This window comes from Coloeus monedula, assembly GCF_965178545.1.
Source record: "Coloeus monedula genome assembly, chromosome: 21".
In the NCBI taxonomy this organism is placed as follows: Eukaryota; Metazoa; Chordata; class Aves; order Passeriformes; family Corvidae; genus Coloeus; species Coloeus monedula.
The window spans coordinates 4159600-4174850 of NC_138801.1; the positions used below are offsets into that span (position 1 = coordinate 4159600).

Genomic DNA, 15251 nt, shown 5'->3' on the forward strand with positions numbered 1-15251 from the left:
TTCTATTAGTCCTGCAGATCCATGGATTGGGGAAGAGCTAATAGGCCACACTCCTGTGGGCTTCATGAGGACGTACTGCTCATGAGAAGTACCTGATACCTGTGAAAACCTTTGAAGCTCTGAGAAGTAAATTTATTTTTTAAATGTTCTGCTGGAAGGTGCTGATTTACAGCCCTGGAGATGAAAAATCTCTGGGTGTCCACGCAGCAGTTCCAGCACGAACTGCAGCACTTTAAGCCTCAGTTCCTTGTCCCCTGCCTGATCAAACCCCTGAACTGATTAGATCACTTCTTAGATCCACAGCTGCCAATTCAGGGGTGTGGTCTTGATCGTTAACGTGGTGAAGACAGGCTTGGAGATAAAGGAGACATGGAGTGTGGTGTTAGGCATGAACAAATTACATTTCTGTCTGGAGCTGGTTGTGGCCTCATTCTGCTGCTATTCCATGCCTGGGGTTCACTGTGATCCTGACCCACAGCTGTTCTATGATGCTCTCAGGAATCACTGCAGCTCAGTGGCTCTGCAGCTTTATTTCTGAGGGGTGAATTTTACTCCTGTGCCTTGATTTCTCACCCTAATAGAGACATGCTCCCACCTTACCTAGCCTGGATATCTCTTTGTAGCAGCACATTGTAATTTTTACAAAAAACCTACCTTTGGACTTCTCTAATGATAAAGTAAAATCTCTCTCGAGTCTCATTCCCCAACTTTCAGAGTTGGAAACTCACACAATCTTATGTTGAAAAGGAATTGATTATTCAAAGGTCTTGTGCTTCATAATCTCCTTAAAACATGTAGATTGACTGTCTCATCAGGAAAGCTCTATATTTTACTTTGCTATATGCCCATTGGGTCATGTGCTTGAGGCCAGGAGACCTCTGTCTAGTTCCTCATAGGCTGTGTCCCCCTCCAATTACAGGTTATTAATTTGCCTTCCGTTCCAGAGACAGTTCCACATGAGTGAAAAGGAATCCTGTACTGCAGAGTTCTTCATTACCTACTCTGTCTGTACTACAAAATAAGAATAATACTGATTTTTTTTTCCTCTCTTTTTTTTTCCTTCCCTCTGGTCTGTGGAAGATGTTTTACAGTTTTAATGCAGCTGTTTTAAGTGTGACTGTTCCTGTTCAAGGGCAGCTGATGTACTTTGTAATGCCACCGAGCAGCCAAGCAGCTCTGTTCCCCCATTGTGCTGAAGTGATAGGTATGTTTGCTAATCAAGAGGAGAGCAGAGCTTGCTGTCTGACTTGTTTATGTTTTATTTCTCACCATCAAGCTTTAGAGGGAGGCACAGAAAATATGTAAGCATCTATATTATTCAGTGATGTATATGTGTACATGGGTGTACAAACAGTCTGAAGGGTGTTGCTGATGTGTTGCAGTCACTCCTAGCTGAAGGGAGAGAGGTGTCAAGTGCCCCCAGCATCCCTCAAACCACCCCAAACCTGGCATGTAATTAGATAAACAATTAATTGTCACTGCATCTCGATTTTTTTTTTTTCCTCTCATGTGATTGCTTCAGTGTTGTTCCAAAGCAGTGACCACAGTGGAGGATTTTGACCATCGGGATTCACAGAAGGCCTGTGGGAAGTGCTCAGACCCAGGAGATGCTGCTGGGTTCCCATCACAATTGCTTTTGAATTTCCCCATAGGCTGCAGTGTTTCTCCTTCCCCTATGAAGAATGGAAGCAATCTGGCCCCTGGAACTGGGGAATCTCCCAGAATCTGCTGGAATCTCAACAGCACAGGATGTCCATCGTTCTGTGCCATTCCCAGGCCTTTCAGCCTCTGCCCTGATCCCCTGTTCATCTGACAGGGATGTCAACTCTGGCAGAATCCTACTGCAGGTTTACTCATGGGTTTGTAGGTTTTATTCCAATTCCTTGCAAAATTGTTTGGAGCATTGTGAAATTAAAAAATAAAATTGTGTCATTTGACATTTCTGTAAATCCATGTCAACGATTCCAGTAGGAATTGTCATAAAATAACACACATGGCATAAAATAACACACATGAAGAAAGTTTAGTGCTGCAGCCAGAAATTCAGGACTCAGCAAGCAGAAATTCAGGACTATGGGAAAATTCCACAGGTCTTTGTATGGAATGCATTTTTGGGAAAGAGAATGTGGGGTTTGTTTGTTTTTCTTTATTCCTGCTAGGATGTGTTGGGTTTGTATTAATTCTTGTAAGCTGGAGGGTGTGGAGAGAATTGCCCTGGAAGGAGCACTGAAATTCTCCTGTTATCCCTCCCATGCCTGCCTGCAGCTCAGGTCTTGGATAGAGAAGAAGCATCCATCTGATAAAATTCCTTCCTGCTGCTGTGCTGTTGTACAATTAATTTTATGAATCCCGTTTTTAACAGAATACCCAGTTTTTGCATTGTCATTTTGCTCTTTGTGTGGGTTTATTCCATTCCTTTTTTTTTTTCTCCTTTCAGCAGATGGAGAATATTACTCTCTTTAACTTGTTCTCTTATAATGTGAAGTGGATATCCTCAATTAATACACTAATCTGTTTTCTAATTAATTCCCTGTGGTTTTCCTCCCTTTTTGCTGGTACATTGAATCCTGAGTGCAGTTCTGTAAACTCAGTAATTTGATTATTTAAAGGAGAAGCCATGAATTTCATGACAGAGGTGCAATGCTGAATTTCAGGAAGCAAATGGCTTCTATTATTGCAGTTTAAAACCTGCTTGTTCCTGGGGTAGAACTGTGCACTGCTAATAATTCACTCTGCTAAAATCCAGGCAGATTGCTGTCAGCTTGTCCTGAAGAGAAGTGCAGTGTTAGAAATCTGACACGTACACTCTCCTACAAGCACTTGTTGTTGTATTTTTGTATGCAGATGTGATGGCAGGGTGAGCATCAAAACATCAACCTGCCATGATGGGGATTTATGTAGCAATTTCTCAGCCTTGTTTTCAGTAGAGGCTCTGCTGTATTAGACAGGTAAAGGGAAGGGGCTCTCCTTGCTGCTTGGGAATTGTTTTGGCTGCTGCTTTGGGAAGCAGCTCCAGGTGATTTTGATGTCCTTTTTGTGGGGTTATTTGACACTGGGCCCACGACATGACAACAGTCATTGGAAAATCTATAGTCACTCTCGTTGGACTCAATCATTTAATTCTGAGCAAGCTCCCTCCTCCCACAAAAGAAAAAAAAAAAAAACCAAAACTTAAGTATCTTGATTGCAATATTCAACTTTATGAAGACTCTAGTAAAAGTGTGCAGGATACTTCCTTACCACTGTGTCCCACTAACTAGAATTTTAAAAGCTCCATAGTAGATGTAATCCCAGTAAGCATCTTGCTAATGTTCTCTCTTGCCATAAAGAAAAATAATACCAGAGTAGAAAGAGCTTTTAGCTCTAAAATTAGGGGTTCGAGGTAGTTGAAATTCATTTTGAAAATTATTTTCAGTTACAAAATCTTCAAGCCTTCATTGGAGCAGTAGCACACATAGCCTGTTGTGGCAGAACCATTTCCACCTGCTGAGTTCAATCCAGAATGCTCAGAAATTCCTTTCCTGTTACAGGATTTCTTTTCCACAACTCAGGTCACTGTTTTTGCATTTTGATAAGATTGTGTCACACATGTCACTGTGACATCAGTCCAGTGTGGCTGAGAGGAAGAAGTACATTGCAAAATTATGTAGGCACCAGGTTTTACCAAATACTTTGCTTTGGTCCTACAGTTCATTGTGAGTTTGGGGGTTCCATGACAGTAAATATGCAGAAGCAAACAATGCCCAATGCCAATCAGTCATAAATGGGAATAACTGCGTGGTTTAGTTCCAGAAGGACTTGTCTGCATCTCCCTTCACTGCAGACTCAGCACACAGAATAAATGTCACCTTTTTCCTCCTTTGCAGTCCCAGACGACCTTGTCCTGAAGCGGCTGACAGAACGCCTGAGCGGCCTCGACTGCCTGACCAATGGCTGGGTGCTCTCTGGCTTCCCCAGGGACGTCGAGCAGGCAGAGCAGCTGCAAAAAGCACAGATTAATCCCAACAGGTAAGAGAGAAATCCAGCCATCACGATACTGTAGATATGAAAAATTTGTTTGTGGAAAGATACAGATCTTTATTGACATCGTTTGTGCTACTGCATCTTATTTATTGCTTCCTTAGCAGGGAAGGGGGTCCTGCTCCTGGAGAGTAGGAAATAGAGCCCTGGCCTGACAAATGCTCCAGATGGCCAAACTGTGGGAGAGAGAAGAGGTCTGTTGTTCTGGTTATTTGTTTGAGTTGCCTCTAAAGCCAAACCATAAGAACTGGATTAAAGTTTGGGTTATATGAGAAGATGTACTTTATTTGCAGCAGGAGGGGGGATCTACATCTTCTTTCTTCAGCACTGATGTAATACCATGGAAATATATTGGTATTGCAAGGAGCTCATTATGAGACTTTTGGGTTTTGTGAAATAATTAAAAACAACATGAGAATTACATTTTATTTGAGCTATAATGAATTGTTCAGAAATGTGATATGAGAGACGTCAGCATCCAAAGAGAACTGTTACAAGTGCCAAGCAAATAAAATAGAGTTACTTTTCACAGCTGGTCCAAAGGTGGTGAGGATTTAAAGTGCTGGTGCACTTATCAAAGCTGAGAGGCTTTTCCATTCCCTTCCCAGGCCTTCCTGGTTCTGTGCATCCCACTGGCTGGCACAGTGGCCATTCCAAAGGCTTACATTGGAAATTTGGAATCTTTCTGCTTCCAAGGAAGACGTTCTTATCTAAAAAGTACTGGTAGGAGAGGTGCATTACCCACATCCATGTTTAAGTTGGCAAAGTTACTCTTCCTGAGTGTCCTGTGTGGTTGCCCTGGATCCCCTCCTGTACAGAGATAGGAGAAGGATGGAAAAGGTCGAGGTTGAGTTGGAAAGAGAATAGAGGGGAGTGCAGAGGGAGGGAGCTGCCAGTCATCCGTCAAGGTTTAAAAGAGGAAAGTGTGTGAAAACAGCAGTAACTTTATTTATCCAAGGTAAGATGATTTGCATCTTAAACAGGAATCCATTGCATGAAAAAAATGGAGAAAGAATCTCAAAACTTGTGCTGGGCTCAGTTAAACATCATTTCCCACGGATTATTCTTCTTGTGCATGTAGAAGGAAGGTGCTGAAATCCCTAAACACGTGTCTGAGTCCCCGAGATCAGTGTGAATACTCGAGTGTGCCCCGTGTGCTCCTTCACAGGATTGAGACCTCATCAAGGGAGGAAGAGCAACTCATTATAGGCTTGGATGTGTGGAAATTCAGCACTGATCCATTTGCTCAGCCTCCCTTCGCTTTAAAGAGCTCTGCACATTCATGTCTGAGTCTAGAATTTGGTCCCTACTGTTTTATCCAGGGCTTGAAGTGAGGGACAAAAATAGACATCGAGCTCCCTGATTGATCTTGGAACTGATATTTCCCATGAAGCTGAAGTAGGAGGGATGTAAGGCAGAGAGGGTGATTATAAACAAAAGGACATATTGCAGCATGGGATAGCAGGGCAGTAATTCAGTTTCAGTTGTGATGCTAGTTATAAAACACTATCTGCAGAGGTGGTGTTTCTGACATCAGGAGAAAAACCTGATAGAATTATAGCCTTGAAATCAATCTGGGAATAGGATGCAGAAATCTATAAATCAGACAGAACAATCTACAAAGTCTCATTTTTAGGAGGGCTCTGTTGATGAAATTAGATTAAAATAAATTTACATATATATCAAGTTTATTATTAAAATCTAGTCACATCAGTAAACAAAATTATTTCTGAAAGAGAATGTTACTCTGGTTTTTGAACTCAGAGTAGCCCTCTTTGGCTGATCAGAACACAGAGTTATTGTCTGCTTGTCAAGTCACAAATCTATTCCTTAGAGCTAATAAATGGTTAGTGTTCAAATACTATGTTTTATCTGACTCCCACCTCATAAAGCTACTACACATAATCCTAAATTATACAGCATTGAGCAGGATCAGTCTCCTGACTCCTCCATCTTATAGAAAGAAAAACAAACCTAGTAATTGATGGTGGAAAGGAAGGAAAATAAAGTTATTTGAAAACAAACAAAATGGGCTATAAAGTTTGTTAAAATGTAATAATGAAAAAAACTCATACAGCATCAGCTACCACATCCGAAGAACTGCTCTGGAACAAAAAGGAAAATAATTCAATTCCCAGTGAAAAAGTAGGGGGGTTTCTTTAAAGTAGAATTTGCTGTAGAGTGAGGGTGTGCTCGTGGACTGGCACAGGAAATCCTGTCTCCCAAAGAGCCCAGAGAAGACATGAGCTGCTTTCTGTGTTCCCCCTGTGAAGCAGCTCCTGCCTAAGTGGACAGGATCCTGCTGGCATTGAACTGGGGCAGCCTTTAGGGCAAATAAGGAGCTGAATCTATTCATGACCTCTCAGCTGGGGAGTAAAAGACACCATTAACCACTTAGTGCCGACCTGAGCAGGAATCCACAATCACAGGGTGGCTTCTAAAGCCCTGAGCCGCTGACACAAAGGACTGACTTCAGTTCCTCACCCAAATGAGTGTTAATGGGTGTTTGGGGTTTTTTTAATTAATGCTTGAGCAACAATAAGAAATGTGTAGTATAGCCATGGATGTTTCTACTGAAAACTCAATGTATTATCCACCAAAATGTTTTTTTATCCTTTTTGCTCTCTCCCAAGCTTAGAGTTAAATAAGATGCAGCAGCAGCAGTGTCATGTGTTGTGAATCTCTGGTTGTCACCTTCAGCTGGTTCCTGATCATTCCTGGTCCAGGCCAGCTTAAGGCCATCAGCAGTTTAAGGATTCCCTGAGCCAGAGGATCTTCTGGAAAACTTCTAATCACCCCTTTTCCTTGACTTTATAATCTCTTTTTCAATGCTGTGCTTTTGGCCACCAAATCACATGGAAAGGACTTTCACTTTTCACTGGGTGTCATATGAAAATACTTCATAATTTTTTCCAGGTGCGTTTCTTCTCTTGAGAAACAGTTACAGACATTCCCTGGTCGTGTCCCTCCACACTCCTGATTTTCTAAGCTTCTTGTGTGTGCCCTTCAGTCGCCTCTTTCCCAGACAAAGAACCTTGATCTGTTTATCCTTTTATTTTCCTAGAAGTCATTTCACTCTTTTGATCATCCTGTTCTTTCCCTTCACTGGGCATTCCAGCTGGTTTTTTTCCAGAGGTGGGACACCCAGGCCTGCAGTCAGGTTTGAGGGCAGCACTGTGTACTGGAGGTGTAGGTAATAAACATTTTGATTTTGCTCTTAACTCCATTACTCATAATTGCTGATATTCTATCAGATGTTACTGTGATAGATTTTGGAAAAACATCTTCTGTGTGTAGAATGTGGTAACTAAACATTGTCTCTTTCACTGAAAATACACCAAAAATGTACAAAGTGTCAAAAATCTCAGTTGAGTGAGTCCAAACTCAGCAAAGAGTCTAATAAGACCCTTTAACTCAAGATTTCTGTAGTGAAAGCTGCAGCCAGGTTGGTGTTGGAGCTCTCCTCAAGCCCTCCCATCAGTGCTGCTGCCTGTCCTGGGTTTGCCACTTCCCCTGCTCCATTATTTCCTTGGTTTTGTCCCTCTGATCTGAATCCAGGGTCGATTGTTTTACTTTTCAGTATTGATTAATTACATTACAAATAATACAAGTGAGCAGACAAAGTTGGGCAGGGGAGGGATGAGCCAGAGGACTGACCTAACAATACATCTATAATATATTTCTAATACCCATTTTTCCAAAATTAAAGTTGTTTCTTTCCCAGTAAAGAAAATAAACAGCAACAGCTTCTCTAGTGCAAGCTTTCCAGCAGGGTTCTATTTGGTCTTCAAAATGATGTGGCTGTGTTCCCAATTATGTCATCTTTTTACATAATATATTTAAAGTTTCTTTTTCACCATGCTGCTGAGAACATGCATTCAGACAGTTTAGGATAATGAAGTTCCTAATTTCTAAGGAAGAATCTGTGAATATGTTGAAAAAGGAGAAATCAGAATGGAAAAAAAAAAAGATTTTATTTTTTTTTCTTTTTAACTATTTGGTCTTTACATGGGGCTTTCATATTTCTGCAGCTGATCCCAGTGTGGATTAGGGATAATAAACAGCCTATTAATGGAGGCCTGAACTAGGAAATGGAGTTTGAATCAGCAGCAAAATTCAATGGCTGGTGAAGGTTAATAACTCCATTACTATCAGCTCTATTTTTGAGCCGTTTGAAGAGCTGGGTGTTAGCCTTATCTTACTCCTCATTAATTGAGCTAATAGAACCCCAGTGACCCCACCATGCTGCCATTATCTGAGAGTTTACCAGACATGGACTGGAATACTTATCACTGAATATGTATTCCTCAGATTCACTTTTATATCAGAAATATTTTTGTTAAAGATTGGCTGCCTTCTTCAGGTTCCTTTTTGCCTTTGCATTTCTTTGCTGCCTTTTGTAACAGCTACATATTTGGAAATTACATGTAAATGACTTAATTAAATCCTATCAAGGAACAAGCTAAATCCCAAAATAGTTGCATCAGGGAAACATGATAGTGATTGAATCATTCTTACATGGAAAAATCTTACAAAGCGTTTTTTAAAACTTTGACCCAATTTAAATGATGGATATTGTGTATTTATAATAGATGTGGTTTCAGTTGATGACATGCAAAAATCTGATGAGTAGCAAAGAAGAAATGTTATAATTATATCTTATTTTCTCCTCATTTTCAGGCCAAAAAAAAAAAAAAAAACCAACAGAAAAATGATGTGGTAATCAAGGGGCTAAATCAGTACAATAAAATTTGCCTGCACTAGAGAGACAGAGAAACTGTAGGAAAAGTCCAATGGACTATGTAGGATTTGGATTCATTTGTAAAATAGTAAAAGTAATAGGCAGCACAATTCACTGTTTCAATCATTCTCATTTTTTTCTCAGCTCACTCTTCCAGCCATTCTGTGGCTGCTGGTTTAGTGACTCTTGTCCTCGCTAACACTGATTGGTTTGGGGTTTATTTTCCCTTTGCATATCAGTGCTCCCATCTCAGCTGGGACAGGCTTTGGGTAAAAACTACGGGGCAGTGGGAGCTAAAGGAGCCAGATCTTGCAGAGCTCTGTGATGTGCTGCCGAAAGAGAAACTGGTTTGGAAAGTGTGGTTTAGGTGATGAATCCTGATCTGTCCTCCCCAGCCCGGCAGGGACACTCCCCCTCCCTCTTACCCGTGCTGAGTGTGCAGCCCCAGCCGTGCTCTGAGGGACCACAGCACCCTGGCCAAGGGGGAAGAATAACAGGTTCTGTTCCCCAACCAAAATCGCAGAGTTTACTGGGCAAAATTAGCAAATCTTCCTCTCACCTGAGACTCATCTGCTTCACTCAATGAATGGGATCCGTTTAATCCACATTTTCTACTCCTGTAGCCTTTTCCAAGCCACAGGACTAACTCAGTCATTGTCTTACCTCTTGATGCAAGTGTTTGGAGACTTGTCCTGCTCATTGAAAAGATTGTAATTAAGTGATTTACCTTTGTTTCCTGCTCTGCCTCCATTGAATGAGGCATCACTGGGCATGGAGTAATGGGAAGAATATATCTGGGAATCTCCCATTCTCTCACATGACCCTCTGGCATGAGGGCTCTGTTCAGCACTCCCAGGGGCTACATGTAGTGCAAAAACTCACCCTCACACTCTTTTGTCCCCACAAACCCAATAGAAGCAGCTCCTTATTTGGATTTCTGAGGTTTAGCCATTGGTGGGGAATCCTTATTCTCCATTCTCCTCCTCCTCCCCAGCAGACTGTGCTCTCTCTTCCCTCCTAACATAACACTAATCTGAATAGAAGCTCTTGCTCTTAAATAATCCAATGGATAGAAAATTGGATGATTACAATAAAAAGATTATGTCACTTCTGTTGCACATCCTGCCTGACCTATATTGGTCCCACAAGAGCCTTTCTCTCCTGGGGAGAAGCATTAATATGCATCTTGAGCCAGCAATAGCAAAACATCAAATGCAGTTTTGAAATCTTTCTATGCACTTTTTGTAGGATGCTGCATTTGCTGTCACAAGCTGATTCTGCTCCAACAAGAATAGGAGGTATATTTGGCTTCAGTTGTGGGAGGCAGGGATTATTTTTAGAAGTTACCTCATCTCATACAAGCTCCTTTTGATGGCTGGAGTTTGTGTGGTGAAATCCTGGATACAGCAATTAAGGAGTGCTCTGATCTCAGCAAGCTTCCAAAGTCTCCAGGAAGAGAAAGAAGAAAAGCTGCTAAGTCAGTATTTTAATTTTTGTTGTTATTTTTAAGGACCCAAACCCACATGCACAACCCTTTCATTCTTTTTGCTGCTGAAAGGAGGGAGATTTTTCTGCAGTAACTCTCTCTCACAAATGAGGAAACATTATGAAACCTGAAGACTTTCTCTCCTGGTTGCCCTTACTTTGGAACTGTTTTTCCTGGAAGTTGCCACCAACATCAAGGCTGCCTTTTTGAACTCAGTACCAAACTGGAGAGGGAAAATTCTGTAAAAGCAGTAGAGTCCAGGGTACTTCTGATGTCTTTGGCACTGGTAGCAAGTTTTAGACAAGACAAACCAAACCAGTCATGCCTCAGTCCAATGACAACTTTGTGATACCAATCTCTACAAATCAGCAAAGGTTGTTCAGGGCATTCACCTGAGACACAGCTTTTGTTTGAGGAATGAAGTGAAACAGCCATGGAAATCAAACTGTTATCATTTAAACAGTAGCCAAGCCTAACTCGTGCTTTTCCCCTCTCTCTGCTGAAGTTTTTATTCACACATTTTGGAGCATCCCCAAGAGTTCACTGAACTCTCCTGGGTTCCTTCAGGTCTCTCAGTTTGCTCTCTGTTCATCTCACTCTCCATGGCTGACTCTGGGCTGGGATCCAGCAGTGCTGGGGGTGCTGTGGCATTGCCCTGAGGGGTCATCCTGCAGCTCTGCTCGAGGCTCTCTGGTACAGAGTCCCTCTGAACCAACAATTCTGCTAAGATGGGTACGTAGGAAAAGCTGTGGCTGCAGTCATGCACCATCAGTGCATTTCGTGGTGTGCAATGCTGATTGGTTTCACAGGGTAAAATATGATGTGCTTTGTCAATTCTCGCTATTTCCTCATGGTCTAAAGAAGTAATTTTCAAAATTTCACCTTAATTAACTCAGTAGTTCACACACAAATAAGAATCATGTACATGCAAGACTGATGGTGTAGCATTTTTGTAATGAAGATACTGGTTTTGAGATCTGCCCAGAACCAGAAAAACTTCTGAAAAATGAGTGAGAGAGGAAAACTTTAAATATAAAGATGTGACAGCATTTTAATTTAATTTACCAATGCATTTACTTTGCACTGGTAAGAGGACACATGTAGATAAAACTGAGGAGAATTTTGCATGTGTGAGAACTGTAAATGAAGACATTTAGTGGCTGAGGAAGCACGAGGGGAAAGGAGGGCTGGCCAGCCTTGTCCAGCATCTCCCAATTATGTCAATATCTTGCTGATTACTTCAGCAGTGTGGTAGGAAAATTTGGCTGAATATTCTTCTGAATAAATGCAGTAAGGCCACCCTTACATTTTGTACAGGTTAAAACTGAGTTTATGAACTCCACAATCACTAGAATTCAGGATTTCAGGGGTAAAAACATGGACAGGATTGTGCCAGCTGTGCTCTGATTTAGTGATCTCTTTGGATCTGGGACTAATTCCAGAGTAAGGCTTTACTCAGAGCTCATGTGGCAAAATTGGCCTACGCAGAAAAGCATCAGCAGAACAGGCATTGTGCTGCTTTTGCTTGGGCTCTCCAGGCTGAAGATCTGGGAAGACAAGTGCATCAGTCTGTAGCAAATATAATACAGTTTTGGTGATTAAAGCTGACAAGTAATATTGCATATTGAATGGAGACTGGTTTGTCATTACCATGAGGATTAGAAAGTGTAATCTTCATTGAAACATCAGTGGATTTACTGCTGTTTGCCTTGGAACAAGATATTTGCTCAGAATTTTCTAGTGAGTAAATTTAGTAAGTGCAGGGCAGTTTAAGAGAGGGGAACTGAATCCTGCCATAGCTTGTTCTGTAGGAAAGGTATGGGAATGATCCCTGATGTCTGACAGAAGCACTGGATCTGATTCTATGGGCTTGGATCACCTGCAGTCACATAAATGTATTGATCACTATCACGTAAATTGGCCTCCTTTGGCTCAGGTGTAAGAGGTGACCCAGGGCTTTTATGCTGTGCAAGGATCATATTTTCTGTCCCTAAATTTATGATGTTTACAAAATTCCATATTACAGAACGCTGTCCTTTGTAAGGCTGGAAACATTTTGTGAAAGACTTTTATCTGTTCCACAGAGCCTTTTAAACATTACCCTTTCCTAACAGGTTCTGTATCTCGTAGCCCAGTAGGGCACTGTCATGCTTTGATAAAAATAATTCTTAAAATATTGTGGTCTATCATTCTTTTGACATGAATGCTGATTAATATCCCACTGATAGTCACTGAGTGAACAATCCTGTTCTTTTGAGAGACTGACCAAAGGTCAAGATACAGAAGGTTAAAAGAGTAATGTTTTCATTTAACCTTCTAGTAAAAGCTGCTATTGCTGTGAACTTAATTTAAGCTGATTTTCAGGACACGTCTATAGGAAAAGTTCCTCCTCACATACTTGCAGTGAAATCAAAGGATTCATATTGGCCCTGAATGTGCCCCAAAGTCAAACAGATACAAAATACAGAAATAATGTGTTTTTTCAAGCCTTGGAGTCCTGTGCACTCTTCAGTTTAACTTTTTTTTTTTTTTAAACACTTTGCAGCAAGACACTGAACTGTCAAAGCTAAGTGGTGGTGGGTATGGGGAACTTGCCATATTTTTGTACAGTTTGCTTTCTCCTTTTAAAAGTGCAGTTTTCTCACAGAACTCTCTCTCCAGCTGTACATTTCTAACCTCCATGGATGCACAGGGTTAACTGGCACAGGAACAAATCCTTAGCTTTCATTCCACCAGCCAAAATATAATTTCAGTTTGGAAAGTTGCTGCCATATTTTTTTATTAGAAATATTACTGCCAGTCCATTATACTGAATCCAGGGTTTTATTAACTTTCTGTGAATAAATTGCTGATGTGCATTTTGCTTTGTGATTATTAAATAATTCAGTGTATTCCAATTAAGTAATTAGGATCACAGAATCCTGAAGGTTGGAGAAGACCTTTAAGATCATCGAGTCCAACCTTCAACCCAGCACCACCACGGTGTTCACCACTAAACCATGTCCTCAAGAGCCACATGCACATGTTTTTGAACACTTCCAGGGCTGGTGACTCCACCACTTCCCTGGGCAGCCTGTTCCAATGCCTGACCACCTTTTCCATGAAGAATGTTTTTTCCTACAATCTATTTAAGCTGCTTTTGGCTCAACTTGAGACCATTTCCTGTTGTTCTTACAGCAAGCAGCTATTACTCAGAAAAATCTTGTGATCAAACACAGCCAACCCAGTGGTGGCAGGAGAGAAGGTTGGACATAATGACCTGGGAAATGCAGAAATGAATTCAGTTCTTAAGGTCTTGTCTGTGGCTGCACATTTGCATCTCAAACCTGGGAATTTTCATCAGCACAACTTCCCAACTGCCCTGTCTGCAAAAGCTTGGAGGAGTTTCCTTGGATTTATTAAGCATCACGTTGTTTCACTGCTAAGGGCAGGAGAGCTCCAGCTTCAGGCTGGATATTTGGGTTTAATTGTCTTGTAGAGAATTTCTCCAGTGGTTCCTAAGTTTCTCCTGATGGTGTCTTCCTTCCCCCCCCCCCCCCCACCTGACCCTGCTCTGGGTCTCAACTGTTGTTTTACCTTGTTGATGTTTTGTCTATATTTGCTTTAACCAGATGCCCCTCTTTGCATGCAGCACTGGGACTCATCCCCTCTCTCCTATCAACAATAATTAGCCTTGTAAGACTAATGGAAGAAATCGTGTCTAATTACCCTGTTGAAGGTCCAATTATGTTATTAACATTTGTGGGCTATAAGCTAATGATGAGGAGAGCCTCTCATTTGCATAGCATTAAGTTAATTGAGCTGGAAGCTATGGGGTGGATAGCAGTGATGAGAGCAGGGTTCTGTTACAGAACGGATAATGATGACCGGAGCAGGACGATTCACCTGACAGGTTTATTAATTAACAGCTATCTGATTACCTCAAAGAAATGGCAAGTGGCAGTGCTTCTGAAAGGAGCTGCAGTATTTTTTTTAATGGCAGGTGCTCTATCACTGTGGATATTCTGGGGTGGTTTATGGTAATGGCTGTGTAAGCTCTTTCCTGGAAGCCGACACAAAAACCTGTTCTGGTTTCCTCCCTGCCCTCAGAAAACATTCTGCAAAGGGCTGGTGTTTGTGAAAGTGCCTCATTCTTACAAGGTGCACCAAGTCTGTGCTGGTGAGTTTGTGTGGTTGTCTGAACTGTGCATTTGGAAAATCCTTAATTGTTGGGTAACCTGGAAGTTTAGCCCTCAGAAGAACCAGAGGATTTGATTTTGTGAAAAGTGTTTTTCATTATGGTGTTACGCAGGATTCTGTGTTGTATTAAGGAGAAAATAATACAAATATTCAGCTTTTCATATTTTCCTGGTATGTGCAAGCTGCAAGTGGAGGTGAGTGCCCTTTCCTTCAGTTTATTTCTGGGTACAAACAGTTACACAAAGTGGTTAGGCCTTTCAAGGAACAGGAGTCTTTATTTTAAACAGTTCTAAGAAAAATCCATCTTCTTTTTTGTTAAATGTCTGATTAATTCCAAATGCATTGTAATTCACAACAGACTCAGATAGAGTCTTGTTTGAGCTAGAGTATCTTTTGGAGGAAAAATCACTCTGTTTAAAAGTTGTCTGTGCAATCAATCCAAGAGTGAATAACTTACTATGCAGTTACTCATCATTAGAATCCCACACCTCAGCTTGAATGTATCTGAATGTCAAATATAGTTTCCAGTCAGCACATCTTTTATATTTTCTTCATCTACTCTGAAGAGCCCATTATTAAATCCCGTGAGCTCCAGGCCTTACCTAATGACTGAAATCCTCAGTTCATCTTCAAAATTCCTTTGACCAGACTTTTCTCAGGAAAAAAGAGAACACTACAGATTTTAACCTTTCAGATAATGACTTTTTATCCATTTAAGTGGCCTGGTGATTAGTGTGTCAACAGTAATAGACTTGTGAAGAGCAGAGAATTCTAGATAAAATATATTCACTGTTATTTTTGTAGAATCACAGAATATCCTGAGCT

General features: G+C 41.1%; 1 protein-coding gene across 1 annotated transcript in view; it reads left to right on the plus strand.

The window, feature by feature from the left end:
• The window catches only part of AK8 (adenylate kinase 8), a gene marked incomplete at both ends in the record, with an annotated part of 65874 nt that overhangs the window by 35580 nt on the left and 15043 nt on the right, over positions 1-15251 (plus strand). The window contains one exon of the mRNA XM_082295483.1: positions 3867-4008. Coding sequence (XP_082151609.1) covers positions 3867-4008 — 142 coding nt within the window. The remainder of the gene's footprint in view (positions 1-3866; positions 4009-15251) is intronic.